Consider the following 19158-nt stretch of genomic DNA (forward strand, 5'->3'; position numbering starts at 1 on the left):
TGGACAATATGCAGTTACTGTTTTTTTCATCAGGGTTGCACACCGTTGATTTTGACAAATGAATCCTGTCAAATTGGCTTCTTTTCCCATAAACTTCCTTTGTGGTCAGTTTAGCTCTTGAAGCTGATCAAGTCTCATGGGCTCACAGTTATCCCCATCAGATAAAACTGCAACCTATCCTTCACTTTTCTTTAAGTCAGGAATCAAATAATATGAACCATCAAATGCACTATTTGTTCCTGTGTAAATAAAATATGTAACACACTCTGCTTTTAGCAGATGAATACCTCCGTAGCAGAATATTTTTATTTATGAGGGAGGAAAAATACGTTTAAATGTGTGGTCAGCAGACTTTTGTTCGCCTCTAAGCACACACAACCACAAAAAAAAAAAAATTAGATAAACAGACAAATAAATAAATAAATAATAAAATATAAATAATAACAATAATAAAGCAGGAGGAATAGCTGTAGACACAGAGAATTTAGCACAGAGGCAGTTGGGAGCATCTCAGGTTACTGATGGATATCAGTGGATGTCATTTTTCAGGAAAAGCACAGTGTCCTGCTGTTCCCTCTTACAGACTCGTGGCTCCTAGAGGGACTTTTCAAAAATAGACAGTTAAAAGTGGGACACAGAGTTGGTTTGGGGATTCACTTCTTTTTCACTCCAGTCCCACTAACAGGGAGCACAGTCACCAAGTGACCTGACACACACGCACAGTGCTCGTGTGAGCTCACTCTTCCCTCTGCTCCACGGATATTTAGTTTTGAAAAATTAATAAACTTAATAAAAGTGGTGTTTGAGTGCTTAAAAATACCTCAGGTCAGATGCTGCTGAGCCATCCATTTCAGGGTTCATGAGAAGGATGCTCTTTACAGGCTCACTAAATATTTTATTTGCCTGTTTGGGGGGTTATTCACTTATTTATTCCTCTATATACAGACAGATTTGGGGGGGAGGGGGAGGGAATATGTTTGCACATTGCAAAAGTGTGCAACTCCAGCACATTTTCCCAAGCCTGAATGACTGACACCACAAAAACCCCAAAACATAATGAAAACAAAACTGGTGAGAAATAAATAAATAAATAAATAAATAAATAAATAAACGCCCCAAAAGAGCTTTATAGCTCATAGGATTGAAATATATAAATAGGGGCTTAATCTTCTAGGCATGAATAAAACTTCCAAATAGATGATTTCTTCAGTTCCTGTGTGGCTAAACCACAGGGAGCAGCAAACAGAACAGTGTCAGTGCAGGACAGTGAAAAATAGGTTTCCTGGGACAACTCAGATCACACCACCTGGATGAAAACTGTCCCAGCATTAACGTTTCACTCGAGTTTCATGCTGTGAGAGCTCCCAGTTTCTTTCCGAACAGGAAATATATAAAGTGAGGAGGCACAAAGTGTCCAAAGCAGCATCTCTCATTGTGACAAGGGGCGAATAAAAGGGCAAAGGAGGATTTTTTTTAGAAATTTTTGTTGGCCTTCAAGTACCTCCTCCTAAACAGGACAGAAGCTTCTAAGAAATTACAGTTTATTGCTCTTTGTTCCCATTGTAACAGGCAAGGCTGAACTCAGTTGAAATCCTCCCTACAAAACCAGCCAGGGATTTGTTTCCTGGGGCTTCACAGTTTCCCAATGTGTATTACATGACCCTCTAGACAGTATACTTGCTTTTCCACTTGCTGGTTTCCTTATCCAACTTCATCACGGCCAGTGTGCAATTTTTTCCCCAATTTTTCCCACTTCCTTTGCCCGCTCTTGCCGTCCCTTCTGTCAGTGTGCCCAATTTACAGCCACACATCCTCCTCAGCAGGAGGAGGAGGAGGAGGAGGAGGATGCTGTTTGCACTCCTAGAAAGCCTTGTCCACGCTCCCATGAAAAGCTGCAGCTTGAAATGCCACGACTGGCAGTGGTTTGGGTTTGCTCTGTGATGAGCACAGCCGGGTTTGTTGGATCACCAGAGGAGGGCAGCTGCCAAATAGCACATTTGGCTCACGAGCCTGGGAGTGACAGATCCAGCACCGAGCGAAAATTTGGAGCACACAAAGCCACATCATCTCCTTTTTGAGACCTGGAGGCACGTGGTGTGCACATAGAGCTTGATCAGTGGTGAGGGTGCTGATGGTGTTGTCAGGGGGTGAGTGAAAATCACAGAATCACAGAAACATTTAGGTTGGGAAAGACATCTCTGGACAAACACAGCGAGCAAGAAGTCCAAGTTTTCTTTCTCATAGAGTGACCAAACCCCTTCAGAATGGGATGACTGAGAGAGCTCCAGGAAACAGAGCTTTGAATGAAAGGCAAGAGGTTGTTTTCAAAGGAAGCCTTGTCTGGCAGGTGGAACAACCTGCTTTGGGAAAATCGAACTTTATGTCGGATGGAAAGCCTGGTGTCGTACCTGATGTTCTGATTTACATATGGAAAATTACCACTTCCTTTACCTCAGTGCCTGAGGGAGTTGATACCCATCTATAGCTGTATCTCTAGAGGCCAAAATCACCAACTCTCTGTTTTGCTCTGTACAGGAACATTTCCTCGATAGGCAGAGGGAGGAACACTGTAAAAAGCACCTCTGGGTGACGTCAGAGTGCTGTGTCAAAAAAAGCCACAGTGCCACAGCAGGGCTTTACAGGTGAGGGCTCAACTCAGCAGGGCAGGCAGAGAAATGGGAGGGCTCTTTCGGGAGATCAGAAGATGATGCTCCTCTCAGGGCATCCTTTCCTGACAAAGGGATGAGAGAGAGCACTCTCCGAGCCGTGAAATTTCTGCTCCTGTTGTTTAACCTTGGAGTTTTCCTCTCAGGGCCAGAAATTCCCATTAGGATGCCTCTAGAAGGAAAAGCAGTCGACCTCTATTCTTTCAAATGGTTCTTTTCTTCCCTCTCCACAAACCAGCATCGTGTTTAACCACAAAAATTTGGGATTGAGAGTTAATACTAAGGGAGCTGAAGGCTAGATCACAGCCCAGCTCACAGCCTTGGGGGATGGACAGGCCAGCAGATGGAACCGAGCAGAGAAAATGGGATGCAGATACAACAAACAGCAAGAGGGGTGCAGGAGGAAGATTATCCTCTCCAGTTGATCCTTTCCATTTGTGTGGACACATGCAGATGCTCAGCAAAATAGGAAAGCACCAAATTCGAAAGGGATAAAAGAAAGCGCTGCTTGATACAAAGAGTAATTAACTTGGGGAAGAAGGTGATACTGAGAACTGAGAGTTCAGTGGGATTCAAGCAAAGATGAGGCACGGGGAGAATGAGAACACTGATTACACGGGATAAGATTAAATGCACAATTCACGCTTGCTGGTAATAGGCAAAACACCAGAGGGTGAGGAGCTGGGAAGAGCTTTCTTGAGGTATATCTTTCCATAATACTCCATTACAGGGCTTCTAATTTCTTCCTTTCAAACACTGAACGCTGCCTGACATTGAAAACTGAGATGAGAAAGCTCCAGAGGATGCTTATATCGTAATCCTTCTGATTTATGTAACAATTTCTGGGAAGCGCCTATTCTGTAAAAATAAACTGAGTGCTGAGCTCGAGCTGCAGATCAGTATCTACCTGGGTAAAATTAACCTTCTGTTTCTAAGCCACTGACGACGGTGAGTTTCCTACCTGACCTGGAGACATTCTGCAGCTCCGTGTCCAGAATCTGTTACCTCACTGTCCCACCAGAGACCCCGTGGGAGGGAGAGCACCCATGAAACATTAAACCTTGTGTTCATTTCCACTGGCAAGACACAGAGAGCAGGGAGAACTCTCTCATAACTCCACAAACCACCTTTAATTTAACCTCTGTGTCTCCCAGTGGCATCCTGATACCAGGTTTGTGATCTGTGGCCAGCGATCTCTAACTGCTCGCTGGACCAGGCGGGAGATGTGTCTGGCAATTCCACCATTTGGTGGATAAACATTTGTGGCTGGGCAGAAATAACAACAGCAGATTCCATCTCGGAGGGGAAGCCCATTTGCTGTGATTTATACACTTACTGCAGTGGATAAACACTAATACCATCATGATTGCCCGTTGTAAAGATCCTGTCATCTGCAGCAACCTGTTTTTTCCATGGGGGCCAACTGTTCTATCTGATGATAAGCAATAAAGCTCTGGAAGGTGATTGTAAAAGTAACCGACTGTCAGCAGCAGTCAGAGCTGTTGCTGCTTGGGCACTGCCACTTATTTGAATTTTTAAGACTCACAAAGACAGGAAACTTGCTGTCTTTCTCAGGATTTAGTCTTTCTTTTTTTCTTCTTCTTCTCTGATCCTGCCAAGAAACAGCGAACATCTTTTGAGTTTTAACACAAAGGTACCCCTGAAAGGCAAATGAATAAATCCTTTACTCCCCATTAGCTGCAAATACATTCTGATACCATCTTGGTGGTTTTATAAGCACATTCAGATGATTTGCTAGATGCCTGAGTTCGCACTGTGGTGTTCTTTCAAGTTTGGGCCACAACACAATATGCCAGGATAAAAGGAGCGTATTCGAGAATTTCCTGACAGTTCTTGCAATAAATCCCACACTCTGTAATCTCTTAAGCATGGAAAGCACTTGAGTTTAGCTAGAAAACATGCATAAACACAGTTCCACATACTTAAGATTATCATCAACCTGCCAGTTCCCTCTTATCTGAGATTTTTTCCCCATTTTATTTCCTTTTCTTTATCCTGCTTGTGCTTGAGCCCGTGATGACAGGAGATAGCAGGAGTGCAGTGCAGAGCTATTGTGGCACAACTCCCACCACTGAATCCCAGAAAAGCCAGCACCTCCAGCTCCAGCTTTCAGGGCTGGGGAAAGGAGCACAGATTGAAAAAATGGCAGGAATTTGGAGGGCTGTAACCTGGGTTAATATGGCAGGAAAACACCGCAGCCAAACAGTCCTGCTCCGGGGGCTGCTCCCATATGTGTCCATACCCATCAGCTGTGTCACCATATGCAGGTGCCACTGCACAGACACATCATCTGCTTTCTGAGTGCCTCCATCTCCTCGTGGAGCAGCCTGAGCCACCGACAAAAAAAATGGCACTCCCATCCCAGCCCCTCTTCCACCACTTCAGGGAGCAAGAGGACATCATCTCCCTCGACTGCTCCCTGCTGTCTCTGCTGCAGGGATTTTTTCCCTTCCTCCTAATTCAAACATAGCTGTTTATGATGAATATTCTCTGTTGCAAAGGGTTTTTATGGCGAGATGAAAAATCCTCCCTTTGATTTCGTGCTTATCATCCCCGACACAACAGAGCAGTGAAGGATGGGGATCACACTTTTGGAATAACAAACATCAGCGCACCTCTGAGCTTCTCAGGAGCCTTGATTTCTTGAAGCATGTTTCCCTGGAATGAAGAGAGAGCCGAGCTACGGTTAATGGGTTCTGATATTCCAGAAATTGCTATCAAAGCTTTCCCCTTTGATGTCTGTCTTGAGTCCTGATTGCGCTGATCCCAGGCTGGAGGGGCAGGAAAGATCTTGTTGGCAAAAATGCTGCATGGCTGGAATCAAAATGGCACCACATCTTAATTCACTCTTGCCCCACCAGGAACACAAATGTCCCCACATCCAACCTTTTGCAAAAGCACAAACTTCGTGGCAAGAGCAACGCCACTTGGGTTCTGATTATACGCCTTCACGGAGTGTAGCGTGGGGGAAACCTGTGTTTTGGCTACCCTAGGTATCATCTAATGAATCCAAACACTTAGAATCCCTTCTTCAGGCAGGTTTTCCAGGGGAACAAGGTGTTTGCAAAACCTGCAGGTTTGGTCTGCTGGCTTTGTGTCTCTTGGAAATAGCACCGATGTCTCCTGCCATGTCCTTGTCATCTGGGACTAGGCAGGGGGACTTTGAAGAAGGAGAAGCACAGGTCATGCTGCAGGGAAAAGGGCAAGAGGGAACAAGAAAGTCAGCTGAGGTTTCACCAACTGTAGGTTGGGGAGAAGCAGAAGACAAGTCTAAGCTTTGTCAGGTCCACAGATAGTTTGTTTCTTGGATCTTTCTTTCTTTCCTTCCTTCTTATTTGCTTTATGTACCTCAGTGTGTCTCAGAATTAAGGCAGCATCATTAGCCAGCAAAAGGGATCCAGCACTAACATTTCATTTTTTGGGATGCAGTACAAACTGAACAGATTCTGATCCTTGGATGCCATGAATTCCTGTGGCTCTTTGGAGGTCAGGGATCCCTTCAGATTTACATCAGGCCTCACCCAAAGTACCCGTGTGCTTTTAGAGCTCAATAATGTGGGGGGATAGTTAAAATTAATAAATTATAACTAAGCTGTAGAGCTGTCTTATTTTGATAACACACTCCCGAGCCCATTGAGTATGTCATGAAGAATGGCAGAAGACAAGTCCATCCTAAAATAGTGATAGGAGTGATTGAATGGCCTCAGAATGTTCAGAGGGAATAACAAGCCATGGGGACCCAGGGATCCTTGGACAAAGCATTCACCTATAGATTACACACATTATAGTATATATATTTGTATTTAAATGAACACAAAGGAGATTTCTTACCTCTTTGCACACCATTCTGGGGGGAGTTTATCTCACTTTGGCTCCCAGCAGGCAGGAATGTGCCGGGCTGGCTGCAGTTCTCCAGCTGAGAACAGGCTTCAGGAAGGGTGGGGGCTGCCCACTGTCCCCCCACTTCATCCAGGGAGCTCACTGCTGATAGCCCTGTGGACACCCCCTGGCTCACCTGTTTGGGTTCCTCCTCTCTCACTCCCATTTTTATAAGCAGTTTTGCCAGACTATGTTTAAATACGACCCTTTTAATCAGGTTACTCAGTGTAATACAAGCAAAAATTATGATGAGGTGGATGCTGTTATTGCATTACCTATTTTTATCTCCATTGATTCTCCTGGATCTTTCATGAATCACCCTATTGAAAATGTGACAGGTTTATGTCAGTCACAACAGGACTGTAACAATATTAGCTCCACCATGAATTCAGCATGACACCAAAATTGTGTCATACTTGACCTTATTTGATATATTCGTGTACGGAACCGGCAGCTCCGTGCTAAGCTGCACAAAGCAAGGGAAGATTCTTTTCTAACAAGACATTCTTCTGTATAAATAGAGGTTTGTGCTTTTATTGTCCGCTGCCCAAGCTCCAGCCATGTGATTATGTGTAAATAATAATGCTATTTCTGGAAGCGGTGGCCACAAGACATTCCAGCTCTCCTCTTCCAGCACCATCAGGAGCTGGAATGACTTATCCCCAACAGCATCGGTTCTTACTAAAATCTAGTGGATTTTGGCATTCTTTCCATGCCTCTGCCTTGCTGAGAACAAGCAGGGCAGAGAAGAAAACCTCTCCAAAAGTGGCAGACCTTGGCAAAATCAGCAGCTGGAGAAAAAGGGAAAGAGGAGGAGGCCTTTTCCCTCTGATCTCCTCAAACTAAGGGAATAAAGGATCTTCATGTGCAGTTTGGATGAGCTGCAGTAAATTGCCCAACTGTTCTCTACTGGCAGAATAATACACTTGCCAGAACCTCATCACTATAAACTGCTGCAGCTCCATTGACTCTGGGAGAGGCAGAGCTGAAGTAGCCTTTGGGTCATTTGTTCTTTTTTTTTTTTTTTTTTTTCCCTAGAAAAAGCAGTCTGCCACTTAAAAAAAAAAAGGGCAGAGAACCAGAAGAGATGATTTTGTACCCAATTTTCTCACAGATTTTCTGTGAGAACTCACAGATAAGAGCAAGGGCTTGGTTTTCAAAGAAGTTTTGCAGTTAATCTATTAAACTTAAAGCCAGTGTCACTGAAATGTCCTGGAGAAGCTGGATGGGAATTCATTGGGCTTTACCTGTGGCCAATGAAGTTTATAACAAAGGACCAAGTTTTGAATCTTTGAAAGTCTGTGCCCACTTCCTTCAGCCCTGCCAGAAGTAGGAAGTGGTTTTAAACATGATGCATGAGCTTCTCAGCACTACTTCACTTAGCAGGAATCAAACCTCTTTCTAAGAACTGCAATAAAATATGCTCTCCTGGTACTGCAAACAGATGAGTACAAACATAAAAGTCTGGAATTCCAGCAGTAATTAAAGGTCCCCAGCAAAGCTTGCCCTGCATCTCCTAAATTATCTGTTTTAAATTATTTAAAAATCCCAGTTCTCGCTGTGCAGATGTGCAGTCAGCTGCTTTTCACTGAGCAGCTCAGGCTCAACAACAGCAGTTAAAAGCCATGCCACAGCTTCATCTATTCTTGCCAGAAGTTGTTTAAATTATCAATTCCAATATAAATGCCGTGGAAATAAAATTCCTCGATTTTTCCACATCGTAGTTGTGGTGGGATGGCATGGCTGGCTGTCACATACTCTCTCACTCCCCCTCCTCACCAGGACACAGGGAGAAAACTTGGATTAAAAAGCTGGGGGATCAAGGCTAAGACAGGGAGATCACAGTCACTGTAATGGGCAAAACGGACTCCATTTGGGGAAAATAGATTTAATTTTTTCCGAGTGTAAATACATTTGGAACAATATCTTTCCCCCTTAACCTGGACTCAGCTTCACAACTTCATTTCCAGCTCCTCTACCTCCTGCCCCCTGAGCGGTGCAGAGGGGATGGGGAATGGAATTGCACTCACAGAATCACAGGACATGCTGAGTTGCAAGGGACCCAACAGGATCATCAAGTCCCACTCCTGGCCCTGCACAGGACACCCCAAAAATCACCCCGTGTGCCCCTACCTTTGAGATCCATTCCAACCCAGGCCATTCCATGACTCTGTGATTCCCACAGGACAGAGGGGAAGGGCTAAGGATAAGCACAGCTGCCCAGGAATGAGGTTGCCCTGTTTATTGACAATGCATGGCAGCAATTTAGCGCTCATAGAAATACTCATGATCAAACATTTATACAACAGCTTCCTGAAAATTACCTTTGTGGAAGGTAAGAAAGGTGGGATATCTCATCACCGTTTCGCTTAAGGGCTTGTAAAACTAAATTAGCACACAAGTCATCCTAAAACAGCAGCTGTCATATCAATCATGCAGGATTTAAACAAAGAACAATTTTTTTTTTTCTCTCATCAGCCTTTCTTATCAGCTGGCTGTGCAAAAGTATTTCAGTAAAACTGGATCCACTTAGTACTACGTTGCCTTAAAGGAGGCACCCACTCAGCTTCCTCCCTGTGTTAGGCACAGGGAGAAATTAGAGAGGAGATCTCCCCACACTGGGAGAGATGAGGGCTGGAAGCCAGGAATTCAGCCTGACAGAGGCATGCATCTGAGGAAAACAGCCGTGTGTAAATACTTCACTTGTTTATTTAAAATACATCTGTATATCACAGATCCAGGAGAAGGCCTGCACAGACGAGAAGATAAATTTTTCCGGCCAGTTTTCCTTCATGACAGGTCTGAATTTCCAGATGACAGCAGGAGGATTACAGTTTCCCCAGCCACTTGCTGTTCAGGGCGCATCCCACACTCACTCCACCTGCAGATGCTCTTTAATGTCAGTACATGGATCAGCAGCAGGACACGGTCCCCAGGGCACAGCCTGGTACCCTCAGAGGAAAGAGAAAGGCTTGGGCAGCAAAGCGTGCAGGGAGCCACGCTGCTGCACCACAGGTTCTTCATTTCAAAGAGAAAAATCCCCATTCTTCAGAAAACAGTGTTCAAAAATTTAATCTTCATTCAGCTCAATGGAGCAGCTCCGTAATTTACAGCACCAGATAAAGCTGGAAGATGTAATGCGAAATATCCGAAGCAGGCTCTTCCCCCGATTTAAAATGCACCTTGGGCAACAGAGCCTTGACTTCCCTTAACATGTGTTTCTAGCAGATAAGTAAACAATTTGGAAGTTTCCAAGGCAGTTCCAGCAGGGAAAGCACGAGCTCACATGAGGCTGCAGCTGCAGTGCCCCGCTGATAAGGGTTTGGGGAGGCTCGGTGGAGTTGAAAGGAAGCGGCTTCGGAAGAATGAAACCCTTTTTGTGTAGGGGTTGTCGGATCAGAGATAGTAAAAAAAAAGAGAAAGACACCATTTTTGCACTAAAATTCCACCAGTGGCCTTGGTGGCAGGGTGGGATCCTACACCAGAGCATCTCCGTGAGGGAAGGGGGAGAAGAAGTAGAAGGGGCAAGGCTGGGAGGCTTAAAGGTTCCCAGGTAGGGAAGCAAATCCACCCAGTCCATCGAGCTGCAGTGACACTCAGCTTCCTCATAACTTCCTTATAAACTTCCTGCACAAAAGCTTCCCGTCACCAAATGCCTCTGGAAAACACCAGCAGGATCCTTGCTGGGTCTGCAAGGCGTGGGGGGGGAACATTCCTGGCACTTCTGGTTGTGTTTGTTTTACACAGTGATAGAGAACGACACCAAAAGCTTTTCTTATGAACATCTGCTGTTAAAAAGCAAAAACCCCAGAAGATGGGAAACATCCCACTAATGTTGACCGAGCAACTTCCGAATCCCATTTTTGTTACCTAACTACGTAACTACCCTTCGAGGTTTCTGCCTCACTTACTGCACTTCTTCACTGTAGTATTTTGCATTCAATACTTTTAAGTGTGGGCAAATAAATTGGGGTTATAGCACTCTATTAACAAAGCCATTTGTTTGAGCCTGAGCACAGTTCACCACACAAAAAGGCACTGGAACGATAGTAAGTGAAAATAGCAGAGCAGTGACTCCACGTCCTTCTTGTGCCCTGTGCAAGATATTTACTCATTCATCTCCCATTCCAACAGACTATCAAAGATCATCTGTCTGAATTTTAAATAATTTGCTATGCTCTTTCTGAATTCTAAGATGAATAAAGGCAATCAAACCCAAGAACAAAATAAATATTTTAATCAGAAATTGTAATTTTGTCTCCAAATTGTGGGGAAGAATCCTTAAGTGCTTACTACTAGTTCCCTTAACAGTTCTCAACAGCTTATAACCATGTTGTTGGATGTGGACAGCTACCTTGCAACCCACAGGAGACTGCTGAAGTTATTCATCATGCATTTCCACTCCCCAGCCAACCTGACAGTGACTGACAGTCTCTGGAAAAAGTGGAGCGCAGCTCAAAAACCTGACCTAACTCTTAAACAGCTTCCTCTGTGATCCTGACATAATCAAACCCAGTTTTACATATGTCACACTGTTGCTGCAGCAACCTGGCCTCCTCTCCCCTGACTGCTGGTAGGCAGCCTCCGAGCCTGATGTGGGCTCAGATGCCTTGGGATTAATCCCTTGGGACAGCTCCAGAGAAATCAGGATTCATTTGCAGTTCCTCGAATATGAAGCGACTATTTCTCCTCACATTCCGCCAGGCCTGACTTTCCCACTCCTGGCCTTTACAGGAATGGCTGGGCTGGCACAAGACCCCCCAGGATATTCAGGAGAAAGTTGTTTGTACCATGGGAAGAAGGTCCAAATTTGACTTTGGCTTCTCTTGTGTTTCTTCTTGAGCATAAGCAGAGAAAAGATCATTTTTGTCAAAGTACAAGTTGAATTCTTGGGACTTGTTTTCCCCCCTCGCTGTGCATCTGATTTTCAGTTCTCCGTATCTTCATCACGAATGAGACCAAGGCAGTGAGAGCCAAGGATGGTAAGCACTGGGATGTGTCTTTCCAGAAGCCAGAGTTAATTCCTATGGCTATGGGATTCCAGAAGGACACCTGCAGTTTTGAGAAAGATTTCAGCACTTTTGATGGCACAATCTCACGCCTGCAAAAGACTTGAATGCTCTGAAATCCTCTTTCCAACTGCTTAGACCTCGGAGTGGAAGAGGGAAACACAAACATGATCCAAGAGAATGAGTCTGGGCAATTCTGTATTTTCCAATGAGTTAAAGATGAGCAAAATACTTACCTACGTTCCCAAGGTACATAAAGCCTTTCTGGAAAGGACCTAAAGAACAAAATGCTTCTCTGTTTAAAATATATGTAATTTCAAAGGGCATATGTGCCACAGTGGAGAAGTCTGTGGGAGTGCCAAAATAAGGGGGGAATAATTGGAATTTCTCCTGTACTCTAAAGGTGTCCATCCCTTGCTAAGAGTTACCACACCTGACCTTCAGCAGAACTCCCCTTTGCTGAGCAGATGCAATGCCAGAGGCTGGGGAGGACGAGGCAACAAGTGCTGAGAAGATGCTCAGAAGAAACCTGAGCAGGAAAAAAAGGTCCTTCCACGGGTGTTGGTTAGTTCAATATAACATTCCATCACATGATAACACCACAAAAGCACCAATTTCCATGGATTTGCCTTCTAATTATATGATTCCAGAGTATGACTATATATATACAAGTACATACCACTTTTCTCCTCAGTGCTGTCTTGCAGAATCACGCTGAACCTGATTTATATAATCAATTTTTTTTCCTTTCTTATAGCCACCTAATGTTGTTCTTTTGAAATAGCTTTTTCCCCCTCCCCCAAACCCTTTGATCCACGGCAGACACCAAAGCCTCTTCCTGCTTATTCTGCCCCAAACATTTAGAACTGAAGAGCCTGCATTACTCACAGCGTCCTGAGTGGCTCTGACTATATTTCAGAATGCTCGATCTTTTAAAAGCAAAAAAAAAAAGTGTTGGGTTTTTGTTGGTTTGTTGTTTGGGGTTTTTTTTTTTTTCTCTGAAGGAGAGCATGCAAAAATACAGTGATTTTAAGGTCTCAGTGGCGTACCTCTGAATTCAGGGGGGCTCTGTCCTTCTCCCCCTGAGAGCCAAATCAAAGCCTCAGCATCCATGTGGCGCTCCCAGACGGTGTCACTTGGCCACAAGAGCCACGGGATGCCTCGCTGCTCCTACGTGTGTGGGGACTGCGGTGATTTTTGCACATTTGCTCGCCCCAGAACAAGCCCTGCTGTGTATTTCTGGAGGTGCTCCTGCACACTGACTGTCACTTCCACCTCCTCAGCGCTGCAGCAGGACCTCGGTGCCGCTCAGCAATCTGGGAGGATGGCAGGGCCTGAAGCCCAGCCAGAATCAATGTGCTGTAAACAGAATTTTCCTTGAAATAGGCCCCCGGTTTGCATGGGCAGATCCGATGGCACGACGTGGGAACAATCTCGATGCTAAAGGAATTTAAATAACTCTCCTCTTTTAAACTTGTGTTGGTGCAGCCTGAAAGCTCAAGGGGAAAAAAAAAAACAAAACACCACAACAACTAGGAGGTGTGATTGTAAAAAGCCTGATGGACCCAAGAAAAGAAGCTCAAAACCGAGTTTTTGAGACAGCTCTAACTCTTTGTTTGTACTGCTGGGTCATGGAAATGATTCACATTTCCCAGTGTTTGTGCCACCCTAGTTTAGTGTCTTGTGCAGGTGAAGCTGTAAAGATAATTTAAGGAACCTTCTGGACTGTCAGAGGAATTTAAAAAAAAAAAAAAAAAGAAAAGAGGAAAAAAAGAAGATACTTTAGCAGCCCTATCAGATCCTCACTCCCCCAGCTGAAACGAAAACAATGCCTATTTGGGATAATGAAACAGTTTTAATTTTGAATTTGGATTCTGCTCAGAGAAAGAAAGCAAATTCATCATCTGAAAGCTAATCATTTTCTAGATAATACCCTATAACCTTCAGCAGAAAGGGAGAGGGGAGGGTAATAACATTCCCACTGCAAAGCTTTCCCAAAATCATAAACTCATTACTGCAAACTAAAATCTAAAGTCAACCAAAAACTAGGACATACTGGGCTTGCAGGTTACAGATCCAAAGCTGTGGAGTAAAACTAATCAGTTCTTGGATAGGATTTTTTTCTTTCCCCTGCAGTACAATCTATGGTCTAGTTGGTCAAATCAAGCCTTTCTGAGAAAAGAAGATTAGAGGCAGTTGTTTAAAGTATTGAAGGGGGAGCAGGATTTAAGCTTTATTACCGACCAGGATATACAAAGCAGACTGTAATGAAAAAAAAAAAAAAAAAAAAAATCAGCATTGGGATTGTATTTGAAGTCTGAATGGAAAATGTTGAGAGAATGCAGGGCCATATGGAGGAGCTTATAGTTGCAGCAAGAGCTGATGTCGAGGCAAATGCCCTCTTGAATAAGTGAAATTAGGGGTTGTGGGCGAGTCATGGGAGTTAAAAATGAAACTATTGCACCTCAACACCGCAAACAGGCTGTTATGCAAGAAACGAAGCTCAGACAAACTGCACACTTTATTTTATTCATAAGAAATGTTCCTCCTGAACTGGAAGAGCACCCGGCTGAGTAAACGCCGCTTCGCGTAAACAAAATATTCGAGGGGAAAAAGCTCTTATCCTTTGGCAAAACCTCAGCACTTCCACTGTTTCGAAGATTCCATCCTGCCTTCTGTGAAGATCCCCGCTGTCTGAACCTCTGCACATGTTACGTAAAGGCACTTGAGGCCCTGGAGAAGCACAGCAGGATGCCCTATTTACCGGCCCATCTGGAGCTCCACGGGGCCGTGTTTAGCACGGGGGCACTTCGGGATACACTTTGCAGGAGTTAAGAGGAAATAATGAAAAATACCCCAGCACAGGTATCAGCGCCCTGGGTTGCTTCCATTTCATTTTCACTTGGCTTTTCACCATCCTAACTCTAGTCTGAGCTGGACAAATCCAACCTTGCTTCTTCAGTTTTCACTTCCTGCTCTCAAGACTTTTTCTTTTTTTTTGTTCTCCATCAGCTTTTACAGACAAGTGGTCCAGGACAGAAGCAACTCGAGCTCATGAAACAAGGGCTAAAGGCACATAGGACCTGCTTTGGCCAGCATTCCTTCAGAAATACCCGCAGGAAAAATAGTTTTCCCTTCAGTGTAGAATGAGGAAACGTAGGTAAATCGTATCACAGTGAACTGATAAACCACTGAGCATTCAGGATCAAGTGAATAAAGTGTATTTAATGTCTCATCATCTGGTGATAAAAATGCAGCCACACTTCCTATAATAATATCATAAAATAGGCTAACTTGCAGACATCTAGTGAGAAATACTTCTGAAAACTAACAATTTTCATGATGTTCAAGTATGATAGAGACTTTCCAGGAAAGGTTTTTGCCATGTCTCACTGATGAAACTCAGATGTGCATTAATATCCTTCCTTTCACAAACAAAATCTCAAAAAGAGTTGACAAATAAAATAGCAAATTTGCAGCGACATTAATGAGGTTTCTGTCTTTGTCATTCTCATGAGGTGGAGATGGTAACACCAGCCAGGAAAAGAGCTCACAGTTTTAGCCCTGCTCGGGGAAGTACAGACACAGATCTTAAAATCTGTATTGAAATTTTCAGCTTATTAGAAAACTATATTTTGTGGGTTAGGTCGACTTATGCGTGCTTGGTTTAAATCTAATATTTCCCAATTGGAGAGAAATATTATGGGGCTAATTCTGCAATGTGGAAAACGCATTTCACTAAATCCCCGTGAATTTTGCTTAAGTAAGGAATAAATCAGTGCAGAGTATGAACCCGTACTTAAATATTCCATTTAACTAGAGGAACACACAAATTACTGAAAATTACTTCTGGTACAAACTGAAGGGTTTCTGTTTCATCACCTACAGCAACTCCTACAAATTCTACTCATTTGCTCATCTCCAGGAGCTGTTAATTTTAGAGATAATTCCAAGATTCACCCAAGTAGCTTCCCGCAGGTATTTGTTGAAAACTACCACGTTTTCTTTTTAATTAACTCCAGAGCTTTGTTAATAACTTGCTATTGGTTAGTTCTAAACCAGAATGCAGCTCCAATGAGCTGCATCTATAAATTTTCACATAATATTACCAAATTACATTCTTACAACCTAATCAGAAACTGTAATGGCCTTAAGGACATCCAGTAAGAAATGAGAAAGCTCTGAATCCAGCATTAACAGATGAATTATTCTGCTGTTGCTGAGATTTCTTTGGGAGCTGTTTCTGCAACTTAACACCTGCTTGAGTTAATTTTTATTCTTCCTTGTATTTCATGTATTTTATACAAGTAGGATAGATAAGAAGGTTAGATTGACTCAGTGTGAAAACTAGGAACTCCTCGGTATTAAATCAAAAATATTAGGGTCATGAACTTTGAATATACCTTTATATAACATAGTCTAGTGGGTAATGTGTAGATAAAGATGGTGTTTCCTTGGACAGCTCCATAGGTTCATGTATCAAGGGAAAAGCTTTTCCACATGGTTGGGAAAGAAATACTCAGAAAGGTATTAACACTTTATTTTATTACCTGAGACTGAAAACTGTATCTTATCTCCAAATCAATTACTTTTATCCTAACGAGTCAGTTTTACTGATCACATTGTCATCCCTAATTTTCTTGCTTAGAGGGCTAGAAAAGGAGTCATTAGCTACATGCCGAAAAAACAGCTAAATTCATATTGCTTACATGTCCTTTCTCAGCTAATTAAATACCAACATGAGAATCCATTCATTTGTATTATACACCAGAAAAAAATAATAATAATTTAAAAAAAAAAACCTGAAAGCTCCCTAAGAGTGGAAAACGCAATTAAACTCTCAGTGTATTAATTCGGGTGCAAACTGCTGCACCATTGTGTGGAAGTGCTTTCCCTTTCCTTAATTAACTAAAACACAGAGAAGAAAATCTGATGGCTTCAATGGCATTTTCTTCACTGTCAGAAACGCTTTGGGATGATTTTATTATGTTATCACAAAGAGTGTTGGAGGAGTTATTGCCGTTACTTCTCTTTGTCACCTCCCGGAGTGACAGACTCAGCAGAGGAACTCGGATGGGAAGGATTAATATTTTATAACATCATTACTTTATGGGCAGGATAACTATAGCAATAAGAATACATTTAATATTTTATGCATTCACAGCCACGTAACACACATGGAGCGTTTATTCCGCTGCACATCTCCCCGGATGGGTGTTTGGTTGCCGTGATTGAAAAGCTGAGCAGTTTGTCACACTTAATGGCTCTTTATATCGTGGTGGGAGGAACAGAGGGGACTCAGCCTTAGAGTCCCATCACTGTGCGCCCTGGCAGAGTGAATGCAAGCCAGAAATACCCTCAGACCTCGCAGCACAGAGTCAACACACCACACAGAGCAATTTTAGGGAAAAACAAGCCCGGTAGCCCTGCTAGACCCAACAGATGCAGCACAAGAAGTTATGCAATGGAGAGGGTGCCAGAGGGAGGAGTGGAGACCCCAGAGCTCTGCCTGGGTCACTGCAATGCTGATGCCGAGGGTTTAGTGCATTTAGGCTGCGCTCAAGCAAAATATGCTCCCATGTAAACTCAGGTATGCTCCCTCTTCCTTCAGAAGGAAAAGAGGAAGTTCAGGCAGCCTGGCAGCAATGATGCTTAGGGTGTATTTCCAAATCATCCCACTGGGTGCTGGTGGCTTAGTTATTTGAACATGGTTTGTTTCCTTCCTCCACCCCCCCGCTCCAGTTTCGCTGGCCCTGAATTCACCCGTTTGTGGGATCACACAGCTCCGTGTGTGATCGGGCATCCATCCCCCCCGGCTACACTGCAGTGGCCAGCAGAGAAACAGCCAACTCCACCTGAATCCTCGGGAGGAAAAGCGAGCACACTCCGGATACGGACAGTCAGGAATTTAACACAGATTTGCAGCTCCAAGGCGCTGAGTGCCCTCAGCTTTGCTCCCCCTCACCCCGCTGGTGCCGCCTTTGCCCCGCACTTTGAAGGACCGTGCGCCTTAATTTATTTAAATGTTTCGGTCACCTTTGCTCTCTGAGCACAAGAGGAATGATGCTTCCACTCGATGTTTAAAGGAAAGCCGAGTGGGGTTAATGCTTGCTGGGTCAAAAAGGCATCAATCTTTAGGTCTGCACAGGAACGCGCCTTTGGGAATTGCGGGAAGCATCTCCCTAAGGTGGCATAAACAGCTTCTTTCCTCTCTCTTTTTTTTTTTTTTTTTCCTTGCCTCATGTTCAGCGTTTGTCAAGCAAAAGAGGGATAGACAGAAACAGAAGCGTGGCAGATTCTGCCTACATCTTTCCCACAGTCTTCCCTCACCCCGAACTCTTGTGATACTTTGTATTCACTATCGCACTTGACTGACACAAGAAACCCACTGTAGGGAGCGAGGCTTCCTGTGAACCGAGCCCCGTTTCCATGGTGCGGAGTTTTCTACTTAAAAAAAAAAAAAAAAAAAGAAAACAAATTCCCGTTTTCCGGAGCTACACCTCCGTGCATCCCCACCCCCCCCACCCCTGGGAGGGCAAACATCCCTGTCCTACGAGGCTTCCCTTCCCATGCCACAGCCACTGGTTCCTCGGTCCCACTCGGGAAGCCCGGGATGTATTTTAAGGTCACCGAACCATTCCTGCGGCGGTGAGTCCCCGGCTTTGGGGGGCACCTGACAGCGGAGCCCCCCAGCTCTGCCACCCCCGCGCCCAGCCCCGAGCGGCTCCGGGGGGATGCTCCTCCGGGATGCCCGCGCCCAACTTCCCGCATCCCGCCACCGCTCACCGCCGCAAACTTTCGGGAGCCCCGCCGATCCCAAGCGGCTGATCCCGGCAGCGGTTCCCGGCTGCGGAGCCGGGTAGAGAAGCGGAGCATCCTCAAGCCCGGAGCGGTGGAGCCGGGCATCCCCAGCCCCGGAGCGGCGGCTCCCCGAGCGAGAGGGACGCGGGTCCCGCTGCCCGGCACAACGCGCTGCCCGCGGGATGGGGGAGATGCCCGGAGCCTCCCCCCGTCCCTCCCGCAGCCCCCTCCGGCACTCACCGATCCGCAGCACTTGCTGGGCGCTCCGGGGCAGCCCCGCCGAGGCGCAGAGCAGCACGAAGAGGAGCCCCCCGCCACCGCCACCGCCACCGCTACCGCCACCGCCGCCGCCGCCTCCCGGGGCCGTGCGGCGGGGCCACCGCGGGCCGAGGGCGCTCGCCATGCTCAGTTCATGGGGGGCCCGGCGGGCGGACACCCCCGGCGGGGCCCATGGCGCGGGGGCTCCTCGCTCCCGCCGCCGCCGCTGCCGCGCTGCCCTCGCCCCCCGCCGCCGCCGGCAGCGAGGGAGGGCACGGCCACGGGGATGGCGATGGGGACGGGCGGCTCCTCCCGCGGGGCGGCCCCGGGCGGGGCCGGGCGGGGCCGGCGATCCGCGCACACGGGTGGTGGTGGGGCGGGGGGGACACGGACTGACGAGCGCGGAGCGGTGCTGGCGCTCCCCGGCACGGCCGGACCCGCGCTGGGCAGGGACAGGGGCAGGGATAGGGACAGACAGAGGGACGGTGGCAGAGCACTGGAAGAGATAACAGGGGAGGGCACGG

At 45.6% G+C, this 19158-nt stretch overlaps 1 protein-coding gene across 3 annotated transcripts in view; it reads right to left on the minus strand.

The window, feature by feature from the left end:
* The window catches only part of GRIK1 (glutamate ionotropic receptor kainate type subunit 1), a 132294-nt gene extending 113447 nt beyond the window's left edge, over positions 1 to 18847 (minus strand). For 2 of the 3 annotated variants that reach the window (XM_027906156.1, XM_027906159.1), the window contains exon 1: positions 18617 to 18779. In XM_027906156.1, coding sequence (XP_027761957.1) covers positions 18617 to 18779 — 163 coding nt within the window. Of the gene's footprint in view, positions 1 to 18616 lie in introns of all 3 variants that reach the window. The other variant, XM_027906158.1, reaches the window with a different exon arrangement.
* Between the last annotated feature and the right edge of the window lie 311 nt (positions 18848 to 19158).

The sequence above is a fragment of the Empidonax traillii genome, unplaced genomic scaffold (genome assembly GCF_003031625.1).
Source record: "Empidonax traillii isolate 1590-97213 ecotype Southwest subspecies unplaced genomic scaffold, ASM303162v1 scaffold1253:size457737, whole genome shotgun sequence".
Lineage (NCBI taxonomy): Eukaryota > Metazoa > Chordata > Aves > Passeriformes > Tyrannidae > Empidonax > Empidonax traillii.